Source organism: Euphorbia lathyris, chromosome 9 (genome assembly GCF_963576675.1).
Source record: "Euphorbia lathyris chromosome 9, ddEupLath1.1, whole genome shotgun sequence".
Lineage (NCBI taxonomy): Eukaryota > Viridiplantae > Streptophyta > Magnoliopsida > Malpighiales > Euphorbiaceae > Euphorbia > Euphorbia lathyris.
This window is the reverse complement of record NC_088918.1, coordinates 34,356,233-34,370,485: the sequence shown is the minus strand read 5'-3', so window position 1 is coordinate 34,370,485 and position 14,253 is coordinate 34,356,233. Positions and strand designations below refer to the sequence as shown.

The 14,253-nt window shown below is 37.8% G+C and overlaps 1 protein-coding gene across 1 annotated transcript; it reads right to left on the bottom strand.

The window, feature by feature from the left end:
* Window positions 1-8,154: 8,154 nt before the first annotated feature.
* On the bottom strand, window positions 8,155-14,043 carry LOC136206455 (membrin-11-like). Its single transcript, XM_065997510.1, has 4 exons — window positions 13,681-14,043; window positions 13,099-13,219; window positions 12,850-12,999; window positions 8,155-8,817 (listed from the first exon to the last, which is right to left on the bottom strand). The coding sequence occupies exons 1-4, from the start codon at window positions 13,938-13,940 to the stop codon at window positions 8,665-8,667; spliced, it is 684 nt and encodes a 227-aa protein (XP_065853582.1). The 5' UTR covers window positions 13,941-14,043; the 3' UTR covers window positions 8,155-8,664.
* Between the last annotated feature and the right edge of the window lie 210 nt (window positions 14,044-14,253).

Here is a 14,253-nt window from a genome sequence, read left to right as displayed (position 1 = left end):
AAATGAAGAGCTATGGCGAGTTCATACTAGGCGGGTAAGTAAACTTGAAACAAGGAAGTCTGACGCTGAGATGTACACTAGGAAGCATGAGGAATTAGAGCTGCTGGAGGTTCAAAAACGCAGAAGGGAGGCGGGTATGGTTTTTGAGGTGGCAGGAAAGGATACAGGTTCGCTAGAGGGCATTAAATTGGATTGTGCAGTTTCTACAACTTCAAAGGATTTTGCACCATCTGCTGACTTTGAAACGGCGAGGTCTGAGAATCAGACCTGCCGACCTCAATGATTTGCCTTAGTTGGAACTGTCGGGGTCTCGGCAACCCCCGGGCAGTTCGTGTGTTGGGTGAGATTCTGAAGTCTCACAAACCGAAGGTGGTGTTCCTTATTGAAACACTTGTGGATAATAGTCGTATTGAAGGCCTGTGTCGTCAATTTAACTTTGTTGGTTGCTTTTCTGTGAATGCTATAGGGCATAGTGGACGGCTTGCTATGTTATGGATGGGAAATGCTGGTATTCAAATTACTAGTTATTATGGTCATCATATTGAAATTATGGTGTCTGATGGTGTTAAGGGTGATTGGCGTTTGATTGGGTTTTATGGGTTTGCAGATAGGAGTCGACAACGTGAATCATGGGCTTTGCTGGGTTCTCTCATGTCTGTTTCTATTCTTCCGAGTGTTATTATCAGTGATTTTAATGGTATTCTAGATAGCACGGAAAAAAGAGGGGGCGCTGATTATCCAGGGGTGTTGATTCAGCGGTTTGCAGAGGCGGTTAAGAACAATAATCTTCATGATTTATGTTTGAATGGAAGTCAGTTCACGTGGGAACAGGGGAGAGGTACTGTGCATTGGGTTAGTGAGAGGCTTGATTGTGCATTAGGATCGGGGGGCTGGATGTCGTGGTTTCCTAATTACCGTCTTTCCAACTTAATGGTTTCTTACTCGGACCATTCCCCGTTAATGCTTGAGGTTGATTTTCAGGAAGCTGTTCGAAAGAAACATCGTTTCCGCTTTGAATCTGCATGGTGTCTGGAGGAGGGTTGTTCTGAAGCCATCCAGAGCTGTTGGTAGTCGACAAGGAATGTTCCTGTTTTTAGCTCGTTTGGATGTGTGCAGGGCTATGATTCATAGATGGGGCGAGGATTTTAAAAGGCGTTTTACAAAAAAGATTAGCCGGTATAAAAGTCAATTAGAGCAGCTTCAGGATAGAGTAGACGAGGTATCAGTGACTCGGTTTGCATGTGTTAAGGGCAAGTTGAATGTTGTCTTGGAACAGGAATCGGTTTATTGGAGGCAACAGGATAAAGAGTTTTGGGTTCGGGAGGGAGATAGTAATACGAGGTTTTTCCATGCTTCAGTGTTGGCACAAAGGAAAGCAAACCGTATTGATCGGCTTTTTGATGAGGGTGGGACTGAACATATGGATGAGGCGGGTAAGTGTGGTATTGCATTAAATTACTTTACTAAATTGTTTACCGCTTCCCTATTGCCTGACCTAGTAGGAATTGATGTGGTTCCGTGTTTGGTTACGAATGAAGCAAATTGCTTGTTAGTTGCCTCGTTTACTCTTGAAGAATTCACATCAGCTTTATTTCAAATGCATCCGGATAAATTGTCGGGACCGAATGGACTAAACCCGGGTTTTATCAACATTTTTTGCCTATGTTTGGCCAAAATATCTTTCAAGCATGTTTGGGATGGCTTAATCATAATGAATTTCCAGCCAATTTAAATGATACGGTCATTGCTTTAATTCCTGAATGTGATAATCTGGTACGTATGATTGAACTCCGTCGTATATCCTTATGTAATGTCCTGTATAAATTAATTGCTAAAGTACTAGCAAATAGATTGAAGGGTACCCTCCCTGATATTATTTCAAAAAGTCAATCAGTTTTTGTACGTGGTATATCCTTAATTGATAGTGTACAAATTGCTTTTGAGTCCCTGCAGTATATGAAACGTAAGCAGAGAGAGGGGAAGGGAGAGTGTGGCGCTGAAAATTGACATTAGTAAAGGTTATGATAGGGTGGATTGGGGTTTCCTGAAGGCAGTGTTAATTCATATGGGTTTTAATGATAAGTGGGTGGATTGGATGATGCTTTGTGTCAGCACGGTTAGTTATGAGATTGGTGTTAACTTGGATTTAATTGGGCCTGTGACTCCTGGGAGGGGGTTGCGTCAAGGGGATCCTCTTTCTCCGTATTTATTTATTATTTGTGTTGAAGTACTCTCTAGAATGATTTCACACTTACAGACTATCGCATTTGTACTCGAGCCCCTAGTATTTCCCATTTTTTTTTTGCAGATGATAGTTTCTTATTCTTCAGTGCAACTAAAGCTGGGAGTGGTCAAGTTGGGAATATTATACGGGTTTATGAGAATATGTCGGGTCTGGCTGTTAATTTGACTAAATCTGGAATTTATTTTAGTCCGAATGTAGGGGAGGAAGCACGAAGCTTAATCAAGGGTATTTTAGGGGTACATGCTCCTCTAGATACTGGCAGGTATTTGGGACTTCCCTCACTTATTGGCAGATCCAAAAAAGACATTTTCAAGTTTTTGTCAAGCAGAATACAAAAAAGGCTTGGTAGTTGGTCCTTCAGATTTTTATCTACTACGGGTAAGAAAGTGTTGCTTAAATCAGTAGCTCAGTCCTAACCCACTTTTTGTATGAGCGCCTTTTTATTACCTAAATCCATTTGTGAGGAGCTGCAAAAAATGATGAACTCCTTTTGGTGGGGTTCGACGGGTAATGGTGCTAGGAAGATACATTGGTGTAATGGTGCTAGGAACTCCTTTTGTGAGGATCGGTTTTGCATTAGAAAGGAGAGAGGTGGCCTGGGTTTTTGAAATTTACATGAATTTAATTTAGCCATGCTGGAAAAGCAGGGATCGAAGTTAATTGAGAACCCGAATACACTTGGAGTCGTATGTTCAAAGCTAAATATTATGCCCATTGCTCATTTTTAACCTCTAAATTGGGTAATAATCCTAGTTTCGTTTAGAGGAGTGTATGGAGCTTAGTTAATGTATTGGAGAGAGGGATTAGGTGTAGGGTTGGCCGAGGTGATCAAATTTTTGTTTGGAGGGACCCTTGGTTGCAAACGGATCATCGTTTTGTGCAGGATTTGGAATGTTTTGATGAGAATCGAGAAGCATGTGTATCGGATTTATTCATCCCTAATACTCGAATTTGAGACATGGGGAAATTGCTAGATGGTTTTCCCTTTCAGAATCTGAAATTATTAGTAATATGGTTGTGTCATAAATGGAGAGAGATGATTCGGTTTTATGGCGTTTCACTGCAAATGGTCGTTATTCTGTTAAATCTGGATATCGTCGACCTGAGGAGGCTCAGTATATAGCAGATTTACATCCGAGATGGAGACGACTTTGGGATTTGCGGGTTTCGCCTAAAATACGAATGTTCCTGTGGCGGTTGTGCGCAAAATTGATTCTGTTTCGTGTGTACCGACCACATTGGTTTGCGTTAATTGTGAGGGTGATGCTGAGCATGGTTGGCACCTTTTCTCGGTGTGTGATTTTTCTTATCAATGTTGGCAGGTAGCTGGTTTATCTGCACCGGGCTGTGAATGGGATGGAATTGAAGAATGGGTGTTGTGTTGCTATCTACTGATCCGCTGGAGATGGCTGGGAGGCGGGCGGTGGTTTTGTGGGCGATATGGAACCAGCGGAATGCAAGGCTATGGTCAGGTCTAGTTGAAGGGGCAAATGTTGTGGTCCGTCGAGCTAAGTTTTTTTTGCAACTGAGTGGCAGGCAGGTCACTTACAGTCTAATAACCAAACAGGGAGTGTGGTTACAGCGAATGGAATGAGATGGCAAGTTCCGGAGCCTGGGAGATTTAAATGTAATGTTGATGCGGCATTATTTTGTAGTTCGGGTGAGTATGGGGCATGGGGAGTAGTCTAGGATAGTGCTGGTCTGTTTCAGGCGTGTTTTAGCAGTTGCAGGATTGGGAGGGTTTCAGTTTTACTAGCAGAGGCGATGGCTCTACTTCAAGCTATGGAATGGTGTATTGAGTCCACATTGTCGAATGTCAGTTTTGAGTCGGACTCCAAAAGTATTGTTGATATGATCAGATTATCTACTGTGCATCGAAATGAGGTGGGTGGAGTTGTGAAGGATATTAGTAGAATTCTTTTAAATCGCCCGGATTTCTTTGTGGCTTTTGTCCCTAAACTAGCGAATGAGGCAGCTCATCTTATGGCCTGTCATGCTCGTTCCAATGCTAGCTTTTTTAGTGATACTAGTATTCCGAGTTACTTAGTTTCTGCAATATGTAATGATTCATTAATTGATTAATAAGATGAGTGCTTCTCTTAAAAAAATCGTTAAATTAACAAAACAAACACCAACAAAAAGATTGAAACCTTATTTTCCCTTTAATTTTTTTAAATTTCCAAACCGTTCAAAAATAATTGATATAGGATCCTAATTATTCAGAGAAGTTTCGAGATCCTAATGAAACAATTTAATTTAATTATGCAATTTACTAGATAATTCTAGAACTTTCTTTTAAAAAGGATTGGTATTTTCGAGATTGTAGAATGGATAGGAAGAAGAAGCAACAACATATCACGTGTAACCACGTGCTGAGCTCGTTCCTTTATAGATATGCACATACCGAAGTTTCCATGTCGCGTGTCATGGATGATGGACACCTGTCCCATGCTCTTCATTAAATAAAAATGACTTTTATTTTATAAATTAAATAATACAAAAAATTGTCTTTTTACAGTTCACACTACAATCAATTTAGTTTTACATATCTATTCACTCCTCAAATTGATAATTTTTGTCAAATTAACCAATTTTCGATATTAAAATTAAGGGATAAGATGTTTAAAAAAAAAAACACTGCTAACGTTAATAGTGAGGAGCAATTTTACTCTAATATTTAAAATGATACAATTTTACCCATAACGTTAATAGCTGATAATTTGTTCCCTGATGTCGATTATGTATCCAAACCGTGATGCTGGTCTAACGTCGTGTTGAGCCTACAAACAGTATACAGGTTAGATGGGCCGAAGTTCGGCAAACCCGTTCTGATGCCTAAGTCAGGTTGTGATTTAGGACCGAATGGAAGGGTGTGGACTAGTTTAGAAACGTACTCAACATTGTGTCTATACATGTGTGTATTTTTAGTGTTCAATTAGGTTTAAGGTTGTCACTTTCTCGGAGAATCCTTACGGAACTAGGATTCCTAATCCATTTAAGGAGTCCGAATCCTGAGAGGAATCATTTGTCTCGTATGATTCTAGAAAATCCTTTGAAGCTTTGAGGTTAGAACTTCATAAACCGCGATGGACCGCCACTCGTTGGGCTCAAGCCATAGTGGTTGTTTGTTGAAGTGGGTCAGGGACTGTCTTGGACGTGCTTGGGCATAATTATGCTTGGGCTTGGACCGCAATGATAATAGTGATAACGTCATGTGTGTGACATCACTTAGCTCGATATCAATAGGCAATAGCAATTTTATCTCTAATGTTGGCAAGTTTGGTCAATTTAAAAAATAATTCATGAATCTCGTTATCTACACTTCATATTTCATATGTGCGTTATATTATTACTCATTAGTAACAGATCACAAACATATAATTAATTAGACGTGAAAAAAATTTAAAAAATATACTATCTTTTATACGAGCTGGACAAAAAAATTCAAATATTTCGAAGAATTTATAAATATTAATCTCCAATTTTATTAGGGATAAGGTGCAAAAATACTCATAACCTTTACTACCATGAGCAATTTTACCTCTAACGTCTAAAATGGTGAATGTTACCCCTTACTTTGACATCCAATAACAATTTTACCTAACATTGACAAGTTGGATCAATTTCAAACATTATTATAAAACTTTACGTTTTTATAATAATGTTTGAAATTAACCCAACTTGCTAAAGTTAGGGATAGAATTGCTTCTAACTAGGTCAGAGCAAACCACAGACCTTGATGAGGGTTTACAATGGAATTTACAGATTACCTACCAATGAGGGCTAAATTTTGACGGAGTGGGGAATCAAACCTTAAACATGTCAAGTAGAGGTTCAACGCCTTACTACTCGGACCAACCCTCATTGTTAGAGGTAAAATTACACCATTTTAAACATTAAAAATAAGATTGCTTCTAACTGTAAACGTTATGGTATTTTTGCATATTACCTTTAAAATTAAGTATATTTAACCAAGCTTGTTAAAATTTATTAACTTAAAAACTAAATTTATACTTAAAATTCAATTTGAGTTAAATTAAACTTTGACTATCAACTTTAACAGCTATTTTGACCCATACTTTTTAAATACATATTGGTTGTTAATGAAAAAGGCCTATCATTTCACTTTCCATTCAATTGAACTAGGTGCTTGTAGGATAGTAATTGGTCAGATACGACCGAATTGGCCTCACGTAGGTAACCTTACCCTTTAAAAATAAATTACAAATTTAAAATAATATATACTGTAATTCTCAAATCTTAAATAGGTGTGGATTTGAATATATACAGGTAAAAAGTTAATTCTCAGATAAAATTTAAATGTTGTTAGAATAGTAAATAAAATAATACGCTTAAACTTGAATTTTAAAAACGAAATGATTGAATAAACAATTCAATAACTGAAATACATAAAAATCTCTTTTGAATTTCTAATTTTGCTTATACAAACTTTAACTACTTGTAATAAAAAGGGTTTTGCTATTCACCACCTCCAAATTACTTATCACCGTCCTTTCTCGAATAACTACCATTCCTATTTACACTAATTGAAATTCGTCTCCAAAAACTAACCGATTTAGTCAATATATATATAAAAAATTCATCCAAAATGTGCTAAACGAGTGATTCACACCATTCCGCCTAGGTAGAAACGGATGAACTATCTCCGTTTCTACCTAGGCGGAAATGGGTGGATCATCCGTTTCTTCCTAGGTGGAAACGGATAGTTCATCCGTTTCTACCTAGGTGAAATGGTGTGAATCACCCGTTTAGTACATTATGGATGAATTTTTTCTCCGAATCCGGAGGTGAAACTCGTATTTTTTATTCAATTTTCAAATAAAAATACTTATCCGGGGAATTATTAGTCTTTTTCCTTTACCGTGTTTAAGTCCCATGAATGTTGTTCAGGTTTTTGAATTTCGAAGAAATTTGAGAGAATTTCAGTTTTTGAGTTTAAAAAATGAAAAGGTTTGGGACGGTAAATAGCAATCCACAATAAAAATCAATGAAAAGAGATTCTTTATTTTTTTTTATTGATTTATAAGGTATTAAAATAGGTATATGATTTTTGAAAAAAATATCAATTTAGGCTCAATGTATAAAATAGAACTAATATAGGCTTAATATTTGAAAATTGGTACCAATTTATGCATCGATAACGGAACGTGACATGTCATTTATATTACTCTGTTAAGTTTTATTAATTGTACATGGAGAGAGAAATCGGAACTTAACGAAATAATATGAATAACATGCCACATTCCGCTATAGAGATCAAAATTGGTACATTTTTTTAAACGTTAAACGTGCATTGGTGTTATTTTATACGTAGAGTCTAAATTGATACTTCCTCAAAAACCATAAACCTATTTTGATACCTCATCCCATAAATAATTTATTAGTCCTTATATTATTACTTAACACATTGATAGTCTCATACTTATAAGTTATAATAATAAGTTATAAGATCCTTAATATTTGTCACTGTCAATTGTTTATTTGGTTACTACCGTTAAAACTGAATTAAAAAAGTTAGTCAAAGCAAACAATAGCCAAATGAAAACTAAATACCAAAAATACTCATGAATTTCATCCCCACTTCCATTCCATTACAATATTCTTCCCGATGTGCTCCGGACACGGCCGCACCGATGCCAGGAGGAGCAACCCACCAGATCGCAATTAGCATCCCCAGCGACATTCATAATGAACCATACAAAAGTAGATTGGACAAGGAAATTGATGATGAAAGACTGGAATGCAAGTTTGTAATGAAACTCGGATGGAAGCACTGTTTAGAAGATAGAGATAGCGAGAGAAGATTGTCACGGGGTTGGAATTCAGGGATATTTTTGGTATAAGGACCTGATAATGTATTATTGTGAATACATGGACTGAACAATATGTTAAGTAAGAATATAAAAACTAATAAATTATTTAGCATTACAAGATATACGTGCTATTGTGACTATGCCCTCTTCATCTCAAGGTGCCATTAAGAAAAGTATCAAACGTTCAAGTCAAAAACTAAATATAGCTACAAGAGATAAGTTTTGTTAAATACTAAGACCTGAAATGACATAAAAGCATAGAGCCATGCATCATCATTTGTGTTGGACTTTAACTTGATTTTGCAATATATTTACTCAATCCCAGAATCACCAGAACAATGAACACAAATGAAGTAAATTCATTTGTACCGGCTTTGCAGGAACAATAACAGTACTTCTCCATCCCTTCTAGTTATAATTCCTCAATCTGTTATATTTTAATAACAAAATTTATCATGGAAACTGTAACTGGAACATGGAAAATTGCAATTCCCTTTTTGTTTATGATCTAATTCCATATACTCTCGTATTTTCATAATGCCCTTGGGCCTTGTTACAATTCCTATGAAGAGCAATTTAGCGACCCTAAGTCACAAGATAATACAAAATCACCACTGTTATGAGCATTCCCATATATTTGATCCATCTATCAACACGGTTCCGCCTTTCAATGAGCCTCAGCACAGAGTTGGATAGACCCACTGTGTTAAGTACATCCAAGGCTTTGCGTTGCGCACGCTGCACCCAAATCATGTTAATCAGATTAGTCCATCCTCAAATGACTACAAAACTAACCATCAATGATTCCTAACGAAGATACAAGTCAATATAAAACAGTTATTCTTATCAGCAAACAAATTTTAAGTTAACACCATCATTCATTTGCATGTTTTACACTACAGATTCTGCTGTCCTAAGTAATTTAAGCTTGTGTAGTCTAGCATGTTATGCTTCAATTATATCTTTTGATCTATTGCCAGGCAATAGAAGCTAAGAGCCCTTCCCCAGTCAACCTTCCCACAAAACATCCATCCAAAGCCGACACCTTCCAATGAAAATCTGTTGTAACCAATATGGTTCTGGTGCCCCATCTGTACTCAATGGTCAGCACCACTGTTGTTAGAATCTTACGATTCACTATTCGATTCGATTCAGCTCTATTTCGATCCGAATGAATCTAAATTGTAACAGAATCTTACTATTCGAACGAATCATACGATTCGATTCGAGTCGGATCTTCATCACTGTTCATCAAAAACTTCAACAACACTAACTACTAAATCCACTATCCTCTAGTCTGATTGTTATTTATCAAGTTATGAACTCAAACTAGTTCCATTCCATCTCTAAGTTGACAACAAGGCAAAAAAAAAAAAAAAAAAAGAGAAGCTCAAACTCTCCAACTCCACTAAGTTATTAAACAGAGTCTGATTTGTGAATTAGTTTTATTAGGATTGCATTTGCATTAGATTTGAATTGTAGGTAGTTGGTTGATATGATTTCTTTTTGACATTAAAATTGCATTTCTAAACCAATATTTGATAATATTGAGTTTCAATACAACAACAACAACAACAAAGCCTTAGTCCCGAAATGATTCGGGGTCGGCTAACATGAACCATCGTATAAAACCGTGAAATCAAGTCGTGTCAGCGACACAAAATCGCTCCCTCCACTCCGTCCTATCCACTACCATATTTTCCCCAATTCCCAGTAAACTCATATCACTCTCGATCACCCTCCTCCAAGTTTGCTTAGGTCTTCCCCTACCCCTCACCACTACATCCCTTTGCCACTCTTCGGTTCTCCTAACCGGCGCATCAAGCGCTCTACGTCTCACATGGCCAAACCACCTTAGTCGGTTTTCTCTCATTTTATTCTCAATAGATGTGACCCCTACTTTTGTCCTAATTATTTTATTACGCACCCGGTCCTTTCTCGTATGACCACACATCCATCTCAACATACGCATCTCCGCCACCGACATCTTATGGATGTGGCAGTGTTTCACTGCCCAACACTCCGTACCATATAACAATGCTGGTCTAATTGCCGTCCGGTAGAATTTTCCCTTCAATCTATTAGGCATGTCGGGATCACAAAGGAAACCCGTAGCACTCTTCTACTTCGACCAACCAGCTTTAATCCTATGAGCAACATCTCCATCTACTTCTCCATCCGTTTGGATAATAGATCCTAAATACCGGAAGCAATCCGAGGCCTGAACAACTCTCCCATCTAGGGTGATTGTCCCTGCCTCCCTACTCCTATGGCCGCTAAACTTACACTCCAAATATTCTGTCTTACTTCGACTCAACTTAAAGCCTCTAGATTCTAGAGTTTGTCTCCATAGTTCCAACTTCCTCTCCACTCCTTTCGTCTCATCAACCAACACAATATCATCTGCAAACAGCATGCACCATGGTATACCATCTTGAAGTGAACTTGTTAGTTCATCCATAACGATGGCAAAAAAAAATGGGCTTAGTGCGGAACCTTGATGCACTCCGATCGTAATAGGAAACTCTTCAGTCTTCCCAACACTAGTACGTACACTCGTGCATACTTCCTCATACATGTCCTTTGTGATGTCAATATATTTCCGCGAAATGCCTTTCCTTATCAAGGCCCACCAAAGTACTTCCCTTGGTACCTTATCATATGCTTTCTCCAAGTCAATGAAAACCATATGCAAGCCTTTCTTCTTATTTCGATAGTGCTCCATTAATTGTCTCATTAGATGGATGGCTTCTATAGTTGATCTTCCCGGCATAAAGCCAAACTGGTTTTCCGAGATCTTCACCGTCCTCCTTAGCCTTTGTTCGATCACTCGCTCCCAAAGTTTCATAGTGTGACTCATTAATTTAATTCCCCGATAGTTGGCACAATCTTGGACATCGCCTTTGTTCTTATACAAAGGGATTAAGATACTTTTCCTCCATTCTGATGGCATCTTATTGTTTCTCCAAATTTTGTTGAAGAACGTCGTCAACCATTCGATTCCTCTTTCTCCCAAAAATCTCCAAATCTCAATAGGAATGCCATCAGGTCCTACTGCTTTCTTCAATTTCATCTTACTTAATGCCATTTTGACTTCACCCTTTTGAATTCTCCGCAGGCATTCATGATTTATCATATCGTGATGGATACTTATATCTCCAACATCTTGTTGGCGATCTCCATTAAATAAGTCATCAAAATAGGACCTCCATCGTTCCTTGATATCCTTATCTCCAACTAGGACTTTCTGGTCCACATCCTTCACACATTTAACTTTTCCGAGATCTCGCGTCTTCCTATCTCTCATCCGAGCAATTCTATATATGTCTCTTTCCCCTTCTTTCGTATCCAATCTTGTATACAGATCCCGATTCACCTTTGCTCTAGCATCTCGTATGACCTTCTTTACTTCCCTTTTAGCCTCTTTGTATTTTTCGTAGTTCTCGTCACTCCTACATTTCCCCAATAGTTTATAGGATTCTCTCTTACTCTTTACTGCTTGTCTTACTTCTTCTGTCCACCAAGATGTGTCCTTACCCGATGGCATGCTACCTTTAGATTCCCCTAGAACTTCCTTCGCTACTTCCCTTATACTATGCTCCATCTTATTCCATATCGAATCTATATCTAAATCCATATTGCAAGTCCAAATATCTTTTTTGGTCATCTCATCCACAAATTTTGTTGATTCTCCCCTTGCAATTTCCACCACTTAATCTTAGTCTCTACTTGTGGTGTTTGTTTTCTTATACATTTCCTACTTCGAAAATCTAGCACTACTACTCTATGTTGGGTTGTCGTACTCTCACCAGGGATCACCTTACAATCAATATAACTCATTTCCTGCTTCATTCTTATCTCCAAAACTATACCCTCCATGAACACTCTCAAACCCATCTCGCCTAGAACCCACGTGTCCATTGAGATCACCCCCCAATACCATTTTTTCATCCCTAGGAACCTGTTGCACCACTTCCTCTAAGTCATCCCAAAAAGCTTGTCTTATAGACACATCTAATCCTATTTGTGGCGCATATGCACTAATGACATTCACAACCTCATCCCCTATCACTAGCTTAACACTCATAATTCTATCGCTCTTCCTAGACACCGCTACTACATCATCAATATACTCCCTATCAATAAGAATACCTACTCCATTTCTACCCTTATCCTTTCCTGAGTACCAAAGCTTATAACCCCAAGGAGCTATCTCTCTAGCCTTGGTTCCAACCCATTGAGTTTCAATATGGTAAATATTTTATTTTTTATAATATTATGAATTTGAACTGAATCTTACAATTCGATTCGAGGTTACGATTCACAAAATGTGGATTTCGATTTGCGAGTCGAATCTCGATTTGACAACTACGGTCAGCACCCTGGCACATTATTTTGATGACCCTCAGTTACTAAAAAAATTGATGCTACAAGCTGAATTTTTAGAGTTGAAACCTAGTACCACTTTTAACTACCAACTCAAATTCCAGAATATACACAGGCAAATGAAGATAACCTTCCCCTGCTGTACAATAGCAGATTTTTATTCCCCTTCTCCTTATCTACTAAAGTATAACAAAATGGAATACTATTTTGCGGAGGGAGTAGTCAAAAGAATATAACATTAATGTGATTGTGTTAGTTATCACAGCACAACTACAGTATTGTTCACAGAATTTCATAAGGATGTGCCTTCTCAATAAATAAACTAGGAGCAAAAATCTAAGTGTAACGAATTTGCAAAACGTAAAAAAAGATATGAGCACAGACCTTCAAACGTTCTCTTTGTTCTGAATATTTGGAAAGTATGGCTGATCCTGTTGATAAAGATTCTTCTAACATCCTTTTTGAGTTGTGAACTGAGTTCATTGCCTGTGCTTCCTCATCAAATATTCTCAAAACATGAGATGATTCGCCATTCTGGAGTAGAGAATTTAAATAAACAAATAAGAAGGTTAGTAAAAGCATATATTAGCACTATACCCTCTTCCAATGCATCAAGGAATAAATAATACTCACTGCTCTACCAAGTAACTCAGCCCTCTCCTGAGCTTCTCTCATCCGCCTTTGATTTCTAGCAACGTATCTATCCAGACTTTGTTTCAACGATTCAGCCTCTTCTGCTACTTGCTCTACCTTTCTGTGCCAAAAAGTAAATAAATAAATAAATGAATGAAAGCCATTCCATATTAAACAAGAATCTTTCAAAGTTCTTGTAAAACTTAAGCAATTAAAATGAACTCGTTCATTCAACAGCTCAACTCAGAAAGCTCACATTGATCCTCGGTGTTTACTATCATAAGATTGGACTAGTTATATGCCAACCATCAACCTACCACAACACAATAATTCTAGAATTCACTCGATATTTGACAACACAAGAACCGAGAGATTCAAGTTGTAAGACATCAAATCAAAGGAAATGATTGGGGAAGGGCTTACCATAGGGCAAGCAACAATTGTTGAAAACAAATTCGTAGGCATATAAAACAAATTAAGCGCGTAAACCGAAAAAATTCCAATCCCTTTATTTAAACCGTACATTCCAGAATTAAAAATTATGGATCGCGAACAAGAAGAGAAAAAACATGGAATGAATACCTTTTCCAGAGATCACGTTGGGGTTTACCGGCGATTGAGCGCCAGAAACGATCCATTTCGGCGCAAAGGGTGTGGATCTGAGATATATCCTTCTTGAGAGCGAAGGAAAGCTCAGGCGAGTCCAAGCCTCCGCTAGATGTTGAACTCTCGAGACGCTCAAGCCTCTCGATCCCATCTCGAGCTCTCATTAAAACCTTCTTGGCATTCTGGTAAATTTCCGACAAAGTTCCTCCACCTCCTCCATCAACGGCCATGGCCATCGTCGACGTCGCTCGTAGAGAATGAAATTTCTTGTGGGTGTTTTCAGAAAACTCGGCGTTTGAAACAATATTAAAATATGACCTTTTTCTCCCCTTATGACTAACTATGATCAATAACTCTTTTACACATCAGCTTTCCTCTAATTATATCAAACCTTGCACATCTCCAATGCTAGGGCTATCCTCGTCATTTAACGTAAACTCCTTTTTAATTAGAAATTTGTTTGTTAAAAGGGAAAATTACAAAACTGGGTCAAATGGGAGGCCCATTTACATTTTAATACCCATTATTGTTCAACTTACATATATAGAC

What these genes read in the sequence shown, in the direction of transcription:
- LOC136206455 (XM_065997510.1), bottom strand. Translation starts at nt 13,940, where the DNA reads ATGGCCATGGCCGTTGATGGAGGAGGTGGAGGAACTTTGTCGGAAATT. An exon ending in CAACGTGATCTCTGGAAAAG is followed by an intron (nt 13,220 to 13,680) that starts GTATTCATTCCA and finishes TTTTTGGCACAG; the next exon opens with AAAGGTAGAGCAAGTAGCAG. An exon ending in AACAAAGAGAACGTTTGAAG is followed by an intron (nt 8,818 to 12,849) that starts GTCTGTGCTCAT and finishes ATTTGGGTGCAG; the next exon opens with CGTGCGCAACGCAAAGCCTT.